Source organism: Podarcis bocagei (assembly GCF_964188305.1).
Source record: "Podarcis bocagei genome assembly, chromosome: 2".
Taxonomy (NCBI): Eukaryota; Metazoa; Chordata; class Lepidosauria; order Squamata; family Lacertidae; genus Podarcis; species Podarcis bocagei.
This window is the reverse complement of record NC_138126.1, coordinates 6,557,271-6,579,278: the sequence shown is the minus strand read 5'-3', so window position 1 is coordinate 6,579,278 and position 22,008 is coordinate 6,557,271. Positions and strand designations below refer to the sequence as shown.

General features: G+C 42.4%; 2 protein-coding genes across 2 annotated transcripts; both read right to left on the bottom strand.

Annotated features, from left to right (window-relative positions):
• Positions 1 to 303: 303 nt before the first annotated feature.
• Positions 304 to 7,928, bottom strand: LOC308579736 (vomeronasal type-2 receptor 26-like; the record flags this gene model as incomplete). The annotated part of the gene is made up of 7 exons (XM_081180669.1): positions 304 to 1,214; positions 1,660 to 1,786; positions 2,592 to 2,819; positions 3,692 to 3,994; positions 5,914 to 6,205; positions 6,634 to 6,802; positions 7,850 to 7,928. 7 exons carry the CDS (start codon positions 7,926 to 7,928, stop codon positions 304 to 306), a joined length of 2,109 nt encoding a protein of 702 aa, XP_081036795.1.
• Positions 7,929 to 10,325: 2,397 nt separating this feature from the next.
• On the bottom strand, positions 10,326 to 22,008 carry LOC308579735 (vomeronasal type-2 receptor 26-like; the record flags this gene model as incomplete). Its single annotated transcript, XM_081180668.1, has 5 exons — positions 10,326 to 11,230; positions 12,293 to 12,419; positions 17,681 to 18,490; positions 19,862 to 20,153; positions 21,788 to 22,008. 5 exons carry the CDS (start codon positions 22,006 to 22,008, stop codon positions 10,326 to 10,328), a joined length of 2,355 nt encoding a protein of 784 aa, XP_081036794.1.

The window sequence follows — 22,008 nt, the reverse complement described above, 5'->3', positions numbered from 1 at the left end:
CCTTCTCGGTAGTGGCGCCCTCCCTGTGGAACGCCCTCCCACCAGATGTCAAAGAGAACAAAAACTAACAGACTTTTAGAAGACATCTGAAGGCAGCCCTGTTTAGGGAAGCTTTTAATGCTTGATGTATCATAGTATTTTAATATTCTTTTGGAAGTCGCCCAGAGTGGCTGGGGAAACCCAGCCAGATGGGCGGGGTATAAATAATAAATTATTATTATTATTATTATTATTATTATTATTATTATTATTATTATTATTACTATGCTGAACATAAAGGGTTAAAACTGAATACTTTAAGACTCAGGTACCATCTTTAGATGTTCTTGTCAGGTAATCTTTTGTATTCAGACTAGGCCTGAGTACAATAATGTAGCACTTGGGAAGGAAGATGCAGCCCAGAAGCCCAGCACTGGAGGCCAACATAGAGAAGACCTGCACGGCTACCATGTACTTCCCCTTGGTGCTCAGGTAGGTGGGCACAAAGGACACCCAAACACTGCAGAAGACCAGCATGCTGAAGGTGATCAGCTTAGCTTCATTGAAGGCTCCAGGAAGCTTCCTGGCTAGGAAAGCCACCGTGAAGCAGATAGCAGCCAGGAAGCCCATGTAGCCAAGGGAACCATAAAATATGGCAACAGACCCTTCATTACATTGCAGGATGATCTGCCCAGGTTGGGAGCTCATGTCAGAGTCTGGGAATGGGGGAGAGGTTCCCAACCAGATAGCACAGATGATCACTTGGACACTAGAACAGGAAAGGACAATGGAGTTGGCCAGACTCTTCCCCAGCCATCTCCTCACTTTGTTCCCTGGCTTTGTGGCCAGAAAGGCCAGCACCACAGTGATGGTTTTGGCCAACACAGAAGAGACAGCAACTGAGAAGATGATGCTGAAGGCAGATTGCTGGAGAAGGCAGGTGGCTTTCTTTGGTCGGCCAATGAATAGGAAGGAGGACAAAAAAGAAAGCAGGAGTGAGAGGAGGAGGATGTAGGAGAGGTCCCGGTTGTTGGCTTTGACTATGGGAGTTTCCTGGTATTTTATGAAGATCCCTAACACAAAGCCTATGGTTAAGGACAAGAAGAGGGCAAAGGAAGATAGGACAATCCCCACGTTTTCTTCATAAGTCAAGAAGGTGATGATCTTGTGGACACATAGATCTCGGGCCTTGTTTGGATGTTGATAGTTTGGACATTTGACACAACGCTCTGCATCTGCAAAAAACAAGACTAATAACAGCCTTATATCTAACAGGACCTTTTTTACTTTAAAGAAGGAAATCTTGGGGCGGGGCATGCATAATGGTATCACAATTGAGAGGATTCTTCTGCACACCTCTCAATAACTCCATCAGATGATTTATAGTGAGAAACGTAGGCTTTTGTGAATTTATGCATTCATTCCTGCTTCTCGATGGACAGGCATTTATTGATTTATGTGTTTCTATCCTGCTTTTCAAGCAGATTGTAATATTAGCAAACAAATAAAATACTAATCTGTAAAGAAGTGGACTGCAACCCAAGTCCATAAGAAAACTCTTCCTATAGATGGTGGCTATCCAATGTTAATCCAACTCAGAAGAGATCATGAAAATAGACATAAGTAACCTCAGACCTATGCCCTCTTCCTGAAGGGTGGTCCTTTACTGAAGCCACCCACCTTCCTGAGTGGAGATGGTCCCTTCTGGGCAGGGAATGCAGTCATAGCAGCAAAGTGGCTTTCCTTCCTGAACCATCCTGAGGAACCCAGGGTGACATCTTTCCACACACCTGGAAGGTGGCAGAGGCTAGACAAAAAAACAAGGAGTGCCAAGGGAAATGTGTTAGAGCTAATTTATCTATTGAAATAAGGCACAGGGTTGGGAGGGATTCAATGCGGACTCCACAACCATGGTTTACCTATAATCCTGTAAATGTGCAAAACTATAACAACTCCATTGCCACTTGAGGTCTGTTCAGTGCAGTGCAGCCAAATGGGGTCACATGGCCCCATTCCTCCAAGAGCTGCACTGGCTGCCTGTTTGGTATGGAACCCAATCCATGTTGCTGGAACTTGTATGAAAGGTCCTTAAATGTTCAGGACCCAAGGACTTAAATGAGATGTATAAGAGAAGCCTTGCTTGCAGACCAGCAGACTAGCAGAACAATCTGCATGCTAACACACAACAGGGCCTTGTCTTCTGTGGCATCTTGGATGTGGGAATTCTAAGGAAGGGCAAGCTAAAAGTATAATAAATAATTATACTGCTTCCCTGTTCATTCCTGTGTCCACTTCCCTACTTCTCTTGATTCTCCTGGGTCCAATTTTATAGTGCATACCTGTCCTCTAAGGTCAAAATAGATGTGGTCAGGGTGAACACAGTGGAAACTGCTATTTTCAAGTTTGCATTCAATAGAATATTTCATTACCTATTTTACACGCATCCTAAATAAACACATACCCCGCCCCAAGCCTCACTGTTAGATCTTGAATGTTGGCATTGGAAAGCATTTGAAGGAACACGCACACACAAACAAACAAACAACCTGGTACACTTATTAGACCTTGAAGAACTGGAAAAACTGTGAAATGAAAGAGATAATTTGTCCCACCTTATTGTTCCAATTGAGCCATGCAATGGCGTTCTGATCGATGGTGAACTGTACATCTGAGGATCCCTGTCTGCTGATACTCCCAAGCTTCAATTTAGAAATGGACTTATTGGTAGACTTCATCCAGTTCACAATGTCCAGGTCAGCTGCCAACTCTTCATTCTCATCCAAGTACACTCTGTCCATGGAAGAATTGTAGAACTGGGAGTTTCCCATGAAAGGGTGGAGCTAGAATGGCAAAGAGAACAGCAGCATTTGGAAGACAGGAACCCACCATGGCTACTCCATTTCGCCCATTTCTTGCTTGGCTCTCCTTTGACCAGTGGCTGAGAGTTGTGTGTCCTTAAAAAGTTGGCTACATTAATTCAAGGGAACATACAGGTAAGAAAGACTAAGGCTGCCGTCCTGTATATGAAGGAAAACCTGTAATTTTATTACACAGCAAGACACAACTCTCTTCCTTCCTTCAGCATTAAATGTGGGCTGGCTGAGCTAACTGTTAGGTGTGATTGGAGCTGGTTGGCTGACTGTACTGAAAGAGAGCTCACTAATGGCTCCTTGTCATCTTGGAAAAAAGTGACTAGTGTCAATATTGGAAAAGGGAATACCTGCCATGGCTGTAGCCTTTGAGCTTCCAGCTTCATCGCCCTCTGCTGAGAATACGCAGCATTTATGGCATATGCCACAGTTTGGACAGTATTGTAAATCTTGCCGCTGTCTAGAGAGAGGATTCTTTGCAGAACATCTTGTGGCAGCATCTCCAGTTTCTCTCTCTCTCTGCATCTGGTCCAGCCTTTCACTGATGGTGCATGCCTTAAATAGAAACAATTATAATCTGTCTCCACAATCTTTTTAATTACAGGGAAAAGGTGAGGGAAAATATTGTAGTTTCTCCATTCTTTTCTCATAATAGGGAAGGAAAGAAAACCATGGATATGCTGGAAAGATATGCTACTGTGCATTAAGTCCAAAGTGAGTTCCCCCATAGCTGTTGTGATCAAGACTTTCCCTGCAAGAGGTTTTATTAACATGCCAAATACAAATTGTATCATTTGTATTCCAATTAAGATATAATTCGTGTCCACGTAGTAAACAAATACATGGACTTGACTCCACTTGAAGAAGGAAAGATAATTGATCACTGCCCCATTCTTATTCCACAGTGGGATATTTTGTAGGATGGCAACACAAATCCCCCTTTCAATGAGAACAGGCATCAAGGTCTTCTTGAACCTCTCTCCATTGTCAGTTTCTGGCACAAGGAGACCAATGAACGTCCATCGGAAGTGCTGGAGCAGCTTGACAATCCCTGGGTACAGGGCTTCTTCTTTGGGGACCATCCGGTAGAAAAAAGGAAACTGCCTCTTATCATTCACACCATGAGAGACAAAAGCATAGCTGACCTGGCAAGAAAAGAAAGATGGTTGGCTTGTTTTGGCTCAAAGCCCACATATTTCCTACCCCAGATAACAAACACTTCCCATGTAGAGATAAATCTTCCCAGACCCAGAAAACAGAAGCCCGCTTTTATCTGTATGGATTTCTTGAATTTCTGTTTTTATATGCTTTTTATACTACTTTCATCTTGCATTTCTAATTTAATGACATTGTTACCGTTTTGATGTTGGGCAACACATAGATATTTTTCAAATATGAAGTGAATGGTTTTTTTAAAAAAATGAAGTGGGTTATAAAAGTTTTAAATGAATAAAAATTCAGTGTTTCACTCAGAGGAAGCCAGTCTACTTTCCTTAGTATTTAGAAACACAGACACCTGTACCACAATGTTTCTAGGTATCCATCTAAATCTGCAAACAAGTTCAGAAGACCCAGAGAAGCGGTGGGGTGTCTAGTTATGAAGGAGATCACAGAAAATACTTTTGTCCAGAATTCTTTTACTTTGGAGCAGTCCTGCCACGTATGCCACTAGGTTATAATGTTTTGACAGCCCCTCCAGCATGAGGGGGAAGCACTCCTTTATGCAAAAGGTATCAATTGTGGTGTGAAGTACAGTGGTGCCCCGCAAGATGAAAGCCTCGCAAAACGGAAAACCCGCTAGACGAAAGGGTTTTCCATTTTTGAGCTGCTTCGCAAGACGAATTTCCCTATGGGCTTGCTTCGCAAGACGAAAACGTCTTGCGAGTGTTCCGATTTTTTTTCCGCTTTCCCCCCCTTTTTCTAAGCCGCTAAGCCGCTAATAGCCTTTTAGCCGCTAAGCCGCTAAGCCTTTAATAGCCGCTAATCCGCTAAACCGCTAATAGCGCTAAGCCGCTAATAGGGTTGCTTCGCAAGACGAAAAAACCGCTAGACGAAGAGACTCGCGGAACGGATTTTTTTCGTCTTGCGAGGCACCACTGTACCAGCCATGTATTCTTTTCATGGAGTGTTCCCTAGTTTGAACCAAAGAATGCCTTGAAGCAGAGCTTACTCTAAATTGCTTCTTCTACATGAACTCCTCAGTTGTGTTCTTAGTATGACTACTACTATTTTAATTATCCATCTTTTTCACTGATGAGAACTTAAGGTGGTTTCCAGATAAAATAAGAACAGCTAAAAACATAGGAAAAAATCATTAAAACCATACAGTGGTACCTCAGGTTACATATGCTTCAGGTTGCATATGCTTTAGGTTACAGACTCCGCTAACCCAGAAATAGTACCTCGGGTTAAGAACTTTGCTTCAGGATGAGAACAGAAATTGTACTCCAGTCGTGCAGTGGCAGCAGGAGGCCCCATTAGCTAAAGTGGTGCTTCAGGTTAAGAACAGTTTCAGATTAAGAATGGACCTCCAGAATGAATTAAGTATTTAACCAGAGGTACCACTGTACCTATGATTTTGATTTGAAGTAGAAGTTGGATTTAATAGAATTTTTAAAGAATATAACTAAGCCTTTAATGGGGCCCAAGGAACCCATAATAATTCAAACTAATGAGATTGATTGTCTTGTAGCTTCATTTTTAATGGATACAAACAGCTAAAAACATAGGGAAAATAGGCGAGAGGAAATGAATGTAGCAGGAACCTCAAAGCCACTGAAGAGGATTGTCTCCAAAGGAGTCTGCAGCACAACTATCGCCAGTGGGATATCATCTTGTTTATTTTAATAAAGTCAGCATTGTGGTTCTGCTACAAATTCTGAAAGAACTCCTTTGAGAAGAGGTGATCATCCAAGAGAATCTAGATATGTGTCTGTCCACCAAGGGAAATCCCTCCCAAATCACTCTTCTGTCTCACTTTGCGCATCTCTTTTAACCCCCCCCCCCTTTTAGTTCTCTGTAATGAGGCTCAGCCAGAAAATGCCATATCCCTCTCCATTCCTACCTGTGGGATTTTATAGATGCCCAATGTGCCTGAAAGCAAGAAGGAGTTTTGAGAGCCAGCCATTTCCTGAACAGTCAGTAAATCATTCCGTCTTCCACATTTGTAGTTTGGAATATTTGCCTTCCCGGTAGACAGCAGGTCTAGCAAAGCGTCATAGGTCACCCTTCCATCAAAAAAGTTCTCATGGATGCTGTAGCCCAGGGTGATGTTGAAAGAGAGCCTGGCATTCCGGTTGAACTCTTGAATGGCAAGCAAGAAGGAGAGCACCTCCCAGTACTTTGTGTTTCCCTTCCTGCAAAAATATACAGATTGTGTCGTCATCCTGCAGTTAGTGAAGTAGCAGATTTATCTGAGGGATTTTTAAGGCAAGCTTTAACCGGTGATATAAAAACCTGGATTTTATTTCCAGAACTTTACTTGTGCTTACACTGATTCAGAAACAAAGCCAGCAGCTCAAAAGCTCACCTAATTATATATCATTGGATGAGAGAGAGGATAGCCTTTGTGAAGGAACTGCACTGCTAAAAAGGAATAAACGTATTGTATTTATTTTATTTTGGGACATTTGGGGTTGATTTGTTTTCTAGGACAAATCTTGGTTGGCAGTCATCTGACTCTTCTTTGATTTTTAGTATGTTTATGGACCTACAGTCTAAAATCAAATGTAGCTCGAATGTATGATTGTGGGGAAAATAACTCCTTCCCCATAAAATATCTTACTCTTTAAAGCTGGTAGAGGGAGTCCTGTTGAAGGTTTGTTCATGAAATACGGCTTTTGTGGGAGAGATGATCCCACTAATGAGGTGGTCTCCTGGCCTGTAATAGTTGAATGGGTCTATCTGACTCCTCTCCAAAGTTAATGAGCATTTTGCTTTCTGCATCTCACAGTCTGCATAAGGCAGTAGCAGCAGCAGAAGAAGAACAACAAGAAGAAGAATCACTGTCATTCTGGAACTGCCTGGAACAGCCCTCTCCCTTGTGAATGCTCCCCTCAGTTCATTAAATAAAGCCAAACCCTTCTTGTAAAGCTGATGGAGTCCAAACAAGACTTCACATCTGAAGGTATAGAAGACAAGCTCATGACTATATATTCTGACTCACCTGCCCTAAACCTCTGTCCAAGCTGTTGATGACATTTATGTCCCTGTCCTTTCCACCTTGAATGCACAATGTCACCTCACGTAGCTCTTGTTTTTGGTTTTTATTTTAATGGCATCAGATATGATCTTTGGACAAATCCCAGGAGTTTTGGTGTGTAGAAATGAGGGTCACTACGATTTTGATAATCATAAGCCAGATAAGCATTGGCTCTGCAACATCCTGCAATCTTTACATGGCTCCATGCGCAGGTGCAGGGCTGGAGAAAAACATGTTTTGCAACAGCCCTCAGATATCACTCTAGACTCTGAGCTGGCGAAGAGAAGGGGCAGCTGAACATATCTAAACTTTGTGGGAAAGCACATTCACAAGAGTCAGGGTCAACATTTGGTTTTCAGACAGTGGGGAGGAAACTCTGCTCTATAGGTTTGATTAGGCCCATCATATCCCCCTCCCCTTTAGACCTGTATGGCTGTTATGGTCAATCTGTGTCACCCCAACAACCCTTCACTTGACATTTCTTTTCTTTCTTTCTTTTAATATGATTTTCATTAATTTCTTTTTTACACAATATTTCAGCATACCAATAACAAAACAAATAAATTCTTTGCTCCACTGAGCTCGTGACTTCCCTCCATCCCTTCAACCGGTTTTTAATTTTCGAATCTTTGTGTCGCACTTTATATCCTCTGCTTCAGATCTTTATATCCTTATGATCAACTGTCTCAATGGTCTATAAAGTTTTGAGATTGCAGTTTTTTCGTTGCAGAATTTATATCAATCCCACTTGTGTCTTCACATTTTTACAATAGTTATTCAATATACCAAATAAATTTACTCCAATCTCTTTGAAACTTTTGGTTGTCTTGATTCTGGATCCTGCCTGTCAGTTTGGCCAATTCCGCATAGTCCATCATCTTCGTCTGCCACTCCTCAATCGTTGGTAATTCGTTGGAGCCAGTGTGGTGTAGTGGTTAAGAGCGGTAGTCACGTAATCTGGGAAACCGGGTTCGCGTCTCCGCTCCTCCACATGCAGCTGCTGGGTGACCTTGGGCCAGTCACACTTCTCTGAAGTCTCTCAGCCCCACTCACCTCACAGAGTGTCTGTTGTGGGGGAGGAAGGGAAAGGAGAATGTTAGCCGCTTTGAGACTCCTGAAGGGGGAGTGAAAGGCGGGATATCAAATCCAAACTCTTCTTCTTCTTTTTCTGCAAACCTAAGTAAATTTAAATGCTTTACTTACAGTAATCAGAAGTCTCACTCACACATTGTTCAATGCTACAGCAGAAACAACACAGTTCAATGCTACAGCAGAAACAAGAAGATAATTTTGCTGCAAAATACAGAAGTTAGTCTCAGCCTGAGTCTAGAGTCTGGAGCCCCTGCCTCACATGCCAGCTCAGCTTACATGGGTCAAAAAGAAGAAAAAGAGAGGAACAGGAAACAAATACAGTGGTACCTTGGTTCTCGAACTCAATCTGTTTGAAAACCAAGGTGCAGCTTCTGATTGGCTAATTGGCCCGGGAAACAATGCCAACAGCCGAAACAGACATTCAACTTCCAGAAATCGTTCGCAAACCAGAACACTTACTTCCAGGTTTGCGGTGTTTGGGGGCCGATTTATTCAGGATCAAAGCTGTTCGGGAACCAAGGTACCACTGTAATGCCTCCCTCCCTCCCTCCCCAAAGGAGGTGGGGGTGTCCAGGCCATGCCTCCTCTATAAATTTACAGCTCTGTGGTCCTTAACCCTTTCATTTACTAACTAGCATAGACATGCACTGTTAGGTCTGACTGAAAAATCTCCCAGTTTCCACCACATCTTTAGTGGTGACCCTACATATAACATTTGGATTACAAAGTGAGAAGGCGGTGGTGGCAGAGGGGACAGCTGGCTCTTGGGTTGGGCAGGGGAAAGCTCCACCTTTGGTTCCTCAAAGTGATGATGACCTCTGCCTCTAACTTCTCCACCTGGACTTGGGAGGTGCCTCCTGTATCTGGGATGACAGCTTGAAGCGCACCAGCGCCCACCCTGCCCTTGTCCTCCAAAGGTCTGGATTGCAGGACAAGATGAAGAGAGGCAGGAAATAATATGAAGAGGAGTCGGTCCCTTCCTCACTCTCTTCCACTGTGGTTCCTGTGACAGCCCAGATCCCTCCTCTACCCCAATTGCAGCCCCAGTTTTAAAAAGGCCCCAATGCAATATGGTCTCCACCGGCCCTTCAGCCCACCTGCCCTCCTTGGGTCTCCACTGAAGCACATTAGGAAATCCAATGGATCTGGCACTGAATTCAGGAAAGGGGAGAATCAGAAGTGTTCTGGTGTGGCTAGGAGGATGCAGCCATCCTGTTGTTATGAAAGGCTTGTGTTCAGAGTGCGGCCAGGATTTGATACAAGATATGCCAGTATCCACAGCAACTGCATCAGTGGTTCATAGTGTACCAGAATTGGTGGTTAGCTCTGAGCAAGCTGAACCATTAGGAAGAGAAGACCAGGAGGGGCTATGATGCTGATGGTAGATTTGGATTGCAACCATCATCAACCACAGCCAGTGTTGCGATTTTTATGATTTATTAAATTTGTTAGTCACTTTATCTTGCTCAGGACAACCCAAAACAACTTACAACCAAACAAACGAGTGAAGAAACCCCGCATAAATACATTAAAACCAAGAGGAAAAATAAATACATTAAAACATCCCACCGACATTTAAAAGATAGTTAAAGAAATGAGGCCAGGTTATAGAAGAATGTTTTTGCCTGGAACGTAAAGATATATAGTGATGGCACCAGGCAAGTCTCCCTGGGGACAGCATTCCACAAATGGGGGGTCACTGCAGAAAATACCTGTTCTCCTGCTGCCAACTACCAGATCTCTCATGGAGTGGGAAAACAAAGAATGGCCTCAGATGATGAACAAAGTGTTTAGGTCAGTTATATGTGACTAGTTATTCCACAAACTGCAATTGTCATTGCAATGAAATTGAGGAGACAACAGATCACACAGGTGAGATAATGACAGGAACTCATTTTCTCTGCTTTATAACTGGATGCAATGTTAGTTTGAGAGAACATTCCCAACTAGAAATACACAAAAATCCCCACCTACCCCCCAGATCCCAGATACCCAGTTGGTATTGGCAATTGCATGGTTAGGCAGGTATAATGTATCTGGGTGATCAATTAGGTTCTGGGGAGATCTCTCATCTGCAGCATCAACCCAGTTTCCTAAGATTTCCTCCTGCACTGTTGTGCCCCTCAACAGGTGTCACTTGCAAAAGAGTAGCTGAATGAAATAAAACCTCCTGGTGTTTTGTTTCACTGTTTGGTTTTTGTTATCAGGTGCTCCTTTGTATTCAGATCAGGCCTCAGCACAATAATGTAGCACTTGGGAATGAAGATGCAGCCCAGAAGCCCAGCACTAGAAGCCAAGATAGAGAAGATCTGCACAGCTACCATGTATTTCCCCTTTGTGCTCAGGTAGGTGGGCACAAAGGAGACCCAAACGCTGCAGAAGACCAGCATGCTGAAGGTGATCAGCTTGGCTTCATTGAAGGCCCCAGGCAGCTTCCTGGCTAGGAAAGCCACCGTGAAGGAGATGGCAGCCAGGAAGCCCATGTAGCCAAGGACAGTGTAAAACATGGCAGCAGATCCTTCATTGCATCGTACGATGATCTCTCCAGCCTGGGAGTGCATGTCAGAGTCTGGGAATGGGGGAGAGATTCCCAACCAGATGGTGCAGATGATCACTTGGACACTGGAACAGGAAATGACAATGGAGTTGGCCAGACTCTTCCCCAGCCATGTCCTCACTCTGTTCCCTGGCTTTGTGGCCATGAAGGCCAGGACCACAGTGATTGTTTTAGCCAACACAGAAGAGACGGCAACTGAGAAAATGATGCTGAAGGCTGTTTGTTGGAGAAGGCAGGTCACTTTCCTTGGCCGGCCAATGAACAGGAAGGAGGACAAAAAGGAAAGCAGGAGGGAGATGAGAAGGATGAAAGAGAGGTCCCAGTTGTTGGCTTTGACTATTGGAGTTTCTAGGAATTTAAGGAAGATTCCTAGCACACAGCCTGTGGTGATGGAAAAGAAGGCGGCAAAGGAAGCCAGGAGGATCCCCAAAGATTCTTCATAGGCCAGGAAAGTGATAACTTTGGGAACACATTGAACTTGACCCTTGTTTGGATACTGATCTTCTGGACATTTGGTACAGTGTTTTGCATCTAAGGAGGGAAAAGGAGTGCTTAAGCGTCATTTAAATCCATAACAATCTATGTTCTATTGCATTTTGAAAAAATATGCTGAAGTCAGGAGGTAAGAATGTGCAATAAGGAATGAACAACATTGGTTTCTTAATTTGCGTATTGTACCATTCCTTTCCCCTCAGGTGACAGGGGTGGCACATAATTTTTTCCTCAAATTTTATTGCCAGAAATTTCTTGTGACGTAGATAAAGATGAAAGGCAGTGACTGTCCGCCAGAGATGCTTCTGGTGTCTTGATTGTACAGCTTTTGCAAATCCTGAATACACGCCTCTTTACCTTGACCCTTGACATTTATGGTGTTTTATTTTGTGGGGCGTAACTGTTCTACTAAACAATTCAAAGTGTTGGTGCTGACCTTTAAAGCCCTAAACGGCCTCGGTCCAGTATACCTGAAGGAGCGTCTCCACCCCCATCATTCTGCCCGGACGCTGAGGTCCAGCACCGAGGGCCTTCTGGCAGTTTCCTCACTGCGAGAAGCCAAGTTACAGGGAACCGGGCAGAGGGCCTTCTCGGTAGTGGCGCCCTCCCTGTGGAACGCCCTCCCACAAGATGTCAAAGAGAAAAATAACTACCAAACTTTTAGAAGACATCTGAAGGCAGCCCTATTTGGGGAAGCTTTTAATGTTTAATAGGTTATTGTATTTTAGTGTTTTGTTGGAAGCTGCCCAGAGCAGCTGAGGAAACCCAGCCAGATGGGCGGGGTACAAATAATAAATTGTTGTTGTTGTTGTTGTTGTTGTTGTTGTTGTTGTTGTTGTTGTTGTTGTTGTTATGCCCTGTTCCACCTGAAATGGATTCATTTAATATAAATTATATATCTGGCCACTGAATTTTAAAACAGGGGAATAGCCCACAGTTCGTTTCCTTGAGGTCATTTGTTTCAACCTACTTCCTGTAATTTATGAAGGTGATTAAAAATAGAGATGTCAAGAAATGATCCACATTTAAAAATATCTCTATCAGAAAATGCCTCTGAATTAATCGCTGACCTCTTTCTACTTCTCCCTTGGAGTCACCCACCTTCCCAAGTGGAGATGGTCCCTTCCATACATGGAGCACAACCATAGCAGCAAACTGCCTCTCCTTCTTGAACTACCTTGGCGTATCCCGGGCGACAGCTTTCAGTGCACCTGGAGCGAGGCCTGGTCTAATCATAAAGAGAAGATGCTGCATTAAAGGGACAATAAAGGGAGTATCTGTGTCTACAGAGTTCACTTACAGAGTTTGGAAATGACCCTACAGGATCTCTTGTCCTTCTTCTCACATGCACTTTTTTCAGGGAAGCACTTTTGATGCAGAATGACATGGTAGGGAAACCTCCTGGTTACGTTTGCTTGCTTGTTCCAAAATTATATACAGTGGTACCTTGGGTTACAGACGCTTCAGGTTACATACACTTCAGGTTACAGACTCCCCTAACCCAGACATAGTACCTCGGGTTAAGAACTTTGCTTCAGGATGAGAACAGAAATCACACGGCGGCAGCAGCAGGAGGCCCATTAGCTAAAGTGGTGCTTCAGGTTAAGAACAGTTTCAGGTTAAGAACATTTTCATGTTAGGTCCTTTAATTGAAGTATGGGATAGGTATAAAAACCTATTAGAACCTAAAGTACCACACTAGTTATCTCCGTTAGAAGTTATGAGCATAAAGAAAATTAATATGAGAGGCAATTGGATCACATATGGTCAATTGTTATTTAAAGAAGGGGGAAATGGAAAATTAACCATATGAACAGGTTAAAGAATATGTATATGATTGGTTGCATTATTTTCAAATAAATGAAATGTTTAGGAAAGATATCAAAGATGGCGGTTATGCCGACAAAGATTCAAAATTTCAGATTGAAATAATAAATAATGACCACAAAATTCTATCCAAAATGTACAAGTTGTTGTTAGAATGGAATCTGAAAGATGAGGAAGTCAAGTCAGTAATGATACATTGGGCCAGAGATGTCGGCTATAATATACAATTTGAGGATTGGGAAAAATTATGGAAAGAAAATTTAAAATTTACAGCATGTATGACGTTAAAAGAGAATGTTATGAAAATGTTTTATAGATGGTATATAACACCGGTGAAATTAGCGAAAATGTATAAGACATGTAATAAGTGTTGGAAATGTAAAGATAAAGAAGGTTCTTTTTATCATATGTGGTGGGAATGTAAGAAAGTGAAAGGCTTCTGGGAAAGGATATACAGTGAGTTGAAGAATATTTTAAAATATACATTTACAAAGAAACCTGAGGCCTTTCTGTTAGGAATACTAGGAAATGAGATAAAGAGAAAGGATTGTAAATTTTTCCAATATGCAGTGACAGCAGCAAGGGTGTTGCTGGCTCAGAAATGGAAACAACAGGAAATACCGACGGTGGAAGAATGGAGAATAAAGTTGTTAGACGATGCTGAGTTGGACAAATTGACTGGGAAGATTAGATACTTAAGAGACCAAAAGTTCATCAAGGACTGGGGGAAATTTGTGGAATATCTGGAAAGCATAAGTGAGGGACAGGTAACGCTAGAGGGGTTTTAAAAAGCACTGTGAAAAACTGAGAAGTATTGTCTAAAGTTAAAGGAAATGAAGGGTATAAACAATGAGAATACAAACTAGGGAATGCACAATTAAAATAATGACTATGGATGATTTACGGAAAAGCTGAAGGAAGTCCAGAAAAGAAACATTTTGTGAAAAATTGGATGTGAAATTAGTATGTACATTTTGTTTTGTTGTAAAATTAATTTTAAAAAATTATAAAAAAGAACAGTTGCGGGTTAAGAACGGACCTCCGGAACGAATTAAGTACTTAACCTGAGGTACCACTGTATCTGACCTTCCTATCACAACCTCCAAGTGTCCCGATTTTCCAAGGACAGTGCCAAAATTACAAAAGTCTGATTTAATCCTGGAATGTCCTAATTTTCCCTGCCAGTGCCACCGCTGCCGATCTCAGGGAAGAGGATGAGTCGGTGCTTATTCTGAGTGGCGGGGGCAGTGAGGGAGCATCCTGCTGCCTCTCTGTGGCCTTTCCATGGCTGCCTCTGCCAGCATCCTCCCTTTGGCAGCTCATAGTGGCTTCTGAAGAGCAGGCGAGGAGGAGGAAAGGCTGCCACCACTGAGGCCCAGTCCTGTGTGATGTGCTGGCTCTTGCTGCAGGTAGAGGGCGGAGGTGCCCTGGGAAGGAAGGAAGTGGAAGTGGAGAGGAGCACAAATACTCTTGAATAATAATAATAATAATAATAATAATAATAATAATAATAATAATAATAATAATAATAAATTTGTACCCCACCCATCTGTGGGCAGCTCCCAACAGAATATTAAAAACACGATAAAACATCAAACATTAAAAACTTTCCTAAACAGGGCTATCGTCAGATGTCTTCTAACAGTTAGATAGTTGTTTATTTCCTTGACATCTGATGGGAGGGCATTCCACAGGGCAGGCGCCACTACCGAGAACATTCCCTGTAACCTCACTTCTCACAGGGAGGAAACCGCCAGAAGGCCCTCAGAGCTGGACCTTAGTGTCCGGGCAGAACAATGGGGGTGGAGACGCTCCTTCAGGTATACTGGACCGAAGCCGTTTAGGGCTTTAAAGGTCAGCACCAACACTTTGAATTGTGCTCGGAAACGTACTGGGAGCCAATGTAGGTCTTTCAAGACCGGTGTTATATGGTCTCGGCGGCCACTCCCAGTCACCAGTCTAGCTGCCGCATTCTGGATTAGTTGTAGTTTCTGGGTCACCTTCAAAGCCCCACAAAGAGCGCATTGCAGTAGTCAAAAAGAAATGCTTTGTGCGTCCATGTCTAATCTTGCCCCTTTCTAAAATGTATTTATTGGTGTGGGTGTGTGTTTCTTTTTGTAAATCTACCAAAGAGTAAAATAAACTAAAACATGGATTAAGGGGTTTTCTCATGACGGTGGAGGGTGTGTGCTGTGTCCTGTTGGGTGGATACAAAGATAGGGCGGTTGAGAAGGGCCTGTTGGAGGGGAGTGAGACATGTCCCTATTTGCATCAAAGTAGAGAACAAAAGATACAAAAACAATATAGCAATCCAAGACTGCAATAAGCAAACACACTTACGAAGAGCAGCAGCTAAACAAGCCATCACCTGAAGAAGTTGACTTTAAAATGCCTTCTGAATTATTAATAATAATAATAATAATAATAATAATAATAATAATATCATTATTATACAAAAGAGTTCTGATTTGCTATATGAGGGGGCCTGCAGGTTCCAACCACTGCTCTACCTATTCAAAAGGACTTACGCCTGGATAACTGTGCCCCGGGTTACAGTTGAAGTTCCCTTGGAACTACTCGACAGGTTATTCAAGCTCAACACTTACCATGTGGCTTAAGTTGTCTCCTACCTTGTTACTACCCTTGGGCCACACAATGGCTTCTGAATTAATGGTGAACTTGAAATAAGTAGGTGTCTCTTTCTCTATACTCCCAACTTTCACTCTAAAACAAGACTTATTGGGAAGCATGACCCAGTTCTCAATATCATAGTTGCCTGGCAGCTCCCCATTCTCGTCCAGTCTGAGGCTGCCCATGGAAGTGTTCAAAAACTGGATTTCTCTTAAGGAAGGATGAAGCTGAAATGGCAGGAAAAACACCAGCATTAAGGAAATAGAAAACCGTGTTGAATATCTCAGCCCTGTAGACTGTCATACATGAAGGCTGCATAATAATAATAAAAATCTTAATAATATAATAATATAATAATATAATAATATAATAATATAATAATATAATAATATAATAATATAATAATATAATAATATAATAATATAATAATATAATAATAAAAATAAAAATCTCACTATACATGACTAAACCATTTCTCACCTTCTCACCCCTTGCCTCTTCCTGTAAGACCTATTACAGTCGTTAAGAGTCGTCAACAGGCTCTCTCAGCTATCTGCCTATCCCCCATTCCCACCACCCTTCTGAGTAACACCCCTTCCCACCTTCTCACTATATAGAAGGTTCTGGCAACTTCTGTTTCAGTGTATCTGAAGAAGTGTGCATGCACACGAAAGCTCATACCAAGAACTAACTTAGTTGGTCTTTAAGGTGCTACTGGAAGGAATTTTTTTTATTTTGAATAAAAATCTTATTATTTATCCCATCTGACTAGGATGCCCTAAAAACATACAAACATAATAAAAATTACATGTTAAATTTCGCTATACAGAACTGCCTTCAGATGTCTTCTAAAGGTTATATGGTTACTCATTTCTTTGGCATCTGACGGGAGGGCATTCCACAGAGTGGGTGCCACTACCAAGAAGGCCCTCTGCCTGGTTCCCTGCAGCTTCACTTCTCGCAGTGAGAAGGCCCTTGGTGCTGCATCTCACAATGGGAGTGGAGATGCTCCTTCAGGTATACTAGGCTGAGGCCATTTACAACTTGCATCTCTCTCAGGGCACCAGAGCGCAAGAACTTTATGGTAGGGGAGTGTTCTGTCATAACCAGAATAGGCAGGAAGATTTACCTCCACCAAGAGTGTCACTATTTAGATTTTCGTCCAAAATGGGCAAAACAAAAAAAGAATATCTGACTACCAAATTTGATTCCGGAGATGGGAAAATAGGTTGCAATGGGAAACAAGGGAAACAACAAAGGAAAGGAAATACCTGCCCTGTAAAACTGGCTAAAATTTATAAACTAAAATTGAATCTGTGTTGGAGATGTAAGGTATCAGAGGGATCCTTATATCATGTATGGTGGGGATGTGATAAAAAAATTTAAAAATGGGGAAATATACACGAGGAACTGGAAAAAAAATGTTTAAAACAACACTTGGTAAGAAGCCGGAAACATTCCTTTTAGGAATTATAACGAATGACATCCCAAAAGACATGAAGTGAATCTTTTTTATATGCAACAGCTGCCACAAGGTTATGGATTGCAAAAAATTGGAAATCAGAAGAAGTACCAACATTGAAAGATTGGCAATATAATTTTTTGAAATGATTGAATTAGCAAAAATGATGGCAACAATTAGTATGCAATCTAATCAAAATCTCAAAGAAGAATGGAAATGTCTAGAAGAATACATGACCAAAAGATGCTCCAACAAGAACTTATTGATATGTATAGACTGAGTTCACAAAGTTAAGTCAAGTTAAGCTAAGCAGATACATAAGATTGAATGCTTAATTATTAAGATACAGAATTACAATCTCAATAATAAAGTTACAAAATAATAACAAGGAAGTCATGCACGGGTGGAGGGAAGACATAGGGCAAGAAATAAGAAATGGATAAATGTTGGTACATAATGAAATGTGAAAATGTGAATTTACAAATATAATGTATATGTATCAATATGTAAAGGTTTCATATATGTATTGCAACATTAATAATAAATAAATTAAGTGGGGGAGGAAATACCTGCCATGGCTGCAGCCTTAGATGTTCCAACCTGTCTCCTCCACTTGCCATCAGCATGACCTTAGATCTGGATGAATATGCAGCATTCAAAGCCTGAGCCACAGCTTGGACACTGAAGTAAGTGATGTAGCTGTCTTGAGACAGGACTCTCTCCAGCTCCTCTTCAGGCACCATCTCCAGTTTCTCATTCTCTGTGCATCTTCTCCAACCTCTTACAGCCAACAAATGCTTTGAATAGAAACAATGGAATGCTTCACTCCAAAACTGTTTAAGAAGGACAGAATCTGGTTTATAGAATTGATATTCTTTCTTTATTGGGGGCTTCATGACAAAGGCAAAAGAGCCATGGATGTACTGGAAGTAATCAGGAGGAAGAGAAAAATTCAAATTAATGTCCTGAAAATTTGTTGAGATCCAGACTTTTGCCCCAATTTGTTCCTCCAGTTTTCTTTGTAGTATCGTGATGGTTATCCATGCCAAGTGAGTGTTTTCATAGTAAACAAATACATTGACTTGTCTCCATTTGGCAAAGGGTTCACTCTGGATGAGCATGTCTATTGTATATTTTTCTGGTAGTCTTTTTAACAAGGCAATGCAAATTTCATGGCTGATCAGCAGAGGAGTCAAGGCACTCAAGAACCTTTCACCGTTGTCATTGTCTGAAACAAAGAGGCCAATCCACGTCCATCCGAAATAGAGGAGGAACTTGACAATCCCCCAGCACTGAGTTTCTTCTCTGGGGAGTATCTGGTAGAGAAACGGGAACTCTCTTTTATCGTCAAGAAGTTGAGTAACCAAGCCAAAACTGATCTAGTGAGGAATGGAAGAGATTGGTGTTTTATATTGCTTCCAGGATAATGAACAGATATTTAGTAACCTGAAATTATTATTATCATTGTAATACACAATTTGTCCTGGTTGGTCTGGCTGGAGTTGTAGGCTGAAAGATTTGGACGTGCAAAATAACAAAAGCATTCTGGGAAATGACACCTGACCCGACCAGAGACGAATGGTTGGTGAAGATGATGGACTATGCCGAAATAGTGAAAATGACAGGAAAATCAGAAACCAGGAAGATAGAAACTTTAATAAGGAATGGGGGGATAGAAGTTACTTAAGAGAATACTGTAAACAACTAAAAACTTTGACAGGATTGTAATGCACAGTGGTACCTCCATGAAAACCATGGAGGGGTAGAGGAAAGTCTAAGGATTCAGGGAATCCTAAATGTTGATGATTATGATTAATGTTTGAATTCAAATGCCTAGTGTAAAACTGAATTTAAAAAATTATATTAAAAAAAAGAAAGTTCTGGAGGGCACCAGAAGAAGACTCCCTTTAAGGAGTCTCAGAGCAGCTAACATTCTCCTTTCCCTTCCTCCCCCACAACAAACACTCTGTGAGGTGAGTGGGGCTGAGAGACTTCAAAGAAGTGTGACTGGCCCAAGGTCACCCAGCAGCTGCATGTGGAAGAGCGGAGACTTGAACCCTGTTCACCAGATTACAAGACTACCGCTCTTAACCACAACACCACACTGGCTCTCACCAGGTGGGTGAAGGTTGAAAGTAAGATCCCTGGATCCAGTCATGCTATTGTTTAGTTGTTTAGTCACGTCCAACTCTTCATGACCCCGTGGACCAGAGCACGCCAGGCACTCCTGTCTTCCACTGCTTCCCGCAGTTTGGTCAGACTCATGCTGGTAGCTTCGAGAACACTGTCCAACCATCTCGTCCTCTGTCGTCCCCTTCTCCTTGTGCCCTCCATCTTTCCCAACATCAGGGTCTTTTCCAGGGAGTCTTCTCTTCTCATGAGGTGGCCAAAGTATTGGAGCCTCAGCTTCAGGATCTGTCCTTCCAGTGAGCACTCAGGGCTGATTTCCTTCAGAATGGAGAGGTTTGATCTTCTTGCAGTCATCTTATGCTATATAGCCAGGGCTCCCCCCCCCCCCGCCAGAACTCATCAGAGCTCATCTCCAGCACCTCTCAGGTGGGTGCCATTGCCATTCTAAGAAAACAAGGGAGAAGTTGATGGTGAGCTCCAACACCTCTTTTCTAGAAAAATAGCACTGGCTATAGCTAAGCATTATCTAATTTGGGGGGTTCTGTCTCGACTTCACTGGAAAGAAAGTGGAATTTTCTGCAGTTGAACTTCTCTGCCCCTCCAGGCCCCACCCTTCATACCTGTGGGATTTTGTAGACGCCTGACAAGGCTGAAATCTGTTTTGAGTTTACAGAATTGCCCCCTTCAAGAACAGCCAAAAGGTTATTCTGTCTTCCACAGCGGTAGTTGGGAATATTGCTTTCCCCGCCTGCGACCAGGTCTAGCAAGGCATCAGAAGTGATCCTGGCATCAAAATAGTTATCATAGAGGTTGTAGCCCAGGGTGATGTTGGGTAAGAGCCTGGGATCACTGTTGATCTCCTGGATGGTGAACAGGAAGGACAAGATGTGCCAGTAGAACTTTCTCGTTGCGCTGTAATAAAAAGATACGTTAAAAAGTGTAAAGCTGCTATTCGCCAGTACATGAAAACAAAATGTCACATCTTTTGCTTTATCAATCTAAGGGCTTTTCTGGGCAATATATAACTCTGAACAATGTGGGCACAAAAATGCCCCTTTGAGTGCTCAGTTTGTGTTCTAGAAAGGGAATAAGGATGCAATCCCAAACCTACTTGCATGGCAGGAAACCCTGTTCAATCATTCAGACTTATTTTTCATGGGTTGATTGCACTGTAAGTCGGTAAATATCACTTTCAGCCCAGCAAATTGTGGGCGATTGAGTCCTTTGGTTTAAAAATAAAAAGATATCACGAGGCCAGAAGGACTACTTTTGCTCTCACTTTGAGTCTCCTTTGTGCAAGTGAAGTCAACAGTGAGCATAAAGTGGGCTGATGCTCAGACCCAAATATATTCACCAGATGCATTGCACTTGCCTAAGCATGCAATGGGGGGGGGGGGGAATGTTCTCTCAAACTGACATTGCACCCAGCTATAATGGAGAGATCGGTAGAAGGAGAAAACTTTGTGCAACACGCATGGATAAGCTATGGAACTCACACCAACCTGGATGGCCTTAAAAGAGAATTAGACAAATTCACGGAGCTCTTCTGCTCAAATCCTGCTTTCTGGTTGCTCCCATCTGGTTGGCCATTGTGAAGAGTTTGGATTTGATATCCCGCTTTATCACTACCCTAAGGAGTCTCAAAGCGGCTAACATTCTCCTTTCCCTTCCTCCCCCACAACAAACACTCTGTGAGGTGAGTGGGGCTGAGAGACTTCAGAGAAGTGTGACTGGCCCAAGGTCACCCAGCAGCTGCAGGTGGAGGAGCGGGGAATCGAACCCGGTTCACCAGATTACGAGTCCACCACTCTTAACCACTACACCACACTGGTGAGAGCAGGATACTGGAATATATGGAATATATGGGCCCCCGTTGGCTGATCCAGGACTATTTCAGACTGAGGAACATCAATGAGCACTGGCTGAACTCTCACACTCCCTTCCCCTCTCTCCAAATGTTCAGTTGTACAATGCATGCAGATCTTCTTGCTATAGAATACATATAATCCACACACACATACCTAACAACATTTCTCCAATGAAAATAGGGACGACCATTATTAGTAGTATTATTAGTATTAGTTTTAGTATCATTATATTTATAAAATGACTGGGTTGCCCCAGCTACTCCAGGCAGCTTTCAACCTATATAAAAACACGGCAAAAGTTTTTAAACTTCCCTATACGGGGTTGCCTTCAGATGTCTTCTAAAGGTTGTATAGTTACTTATCTCCTTGGCTCGGGGTCAGATAATTCCATACCCTCTAGCATTTCTCCGATGAAAATTGGGACATCCTAAGGAAAAGTGGGACACTCCTGGGTCAAAACAGAAACTGAGATGTCTTGTGTAAATCCAGGACTTTCCCTGGAAAACAGAGACACTCGGAGGGTCTGCACACATTCAACCACACTTGCAACCTTTGTATTAGGTAGTAATGCTGGTGATCATGGAGAAAGCTGAAATAGGGACTGTTTCCCTTGTAAATAGGAACACCTGGAGCAGAGGCTGCAGAAACAAAGACATCCACCTGCACCTACTAACTTACCTCTTAACCTTCATTAATGGGGGTTGGGAAAAGTTGTATGGGTGTAGAAGAATTTTATTTGGAGATGTGTTTCCACTGATGAGGAAGTCTCCAGGGCGGTAGTAACTGTTTACATCATTTTGATCCCTGATCAGATTCAAGGGGCATTTTGTCTTCAGGTGCCCACAGATTCCACGAGGAATTAGCAGCAAAAGTAGAAGCAGAACCACCAGAGAGATCAT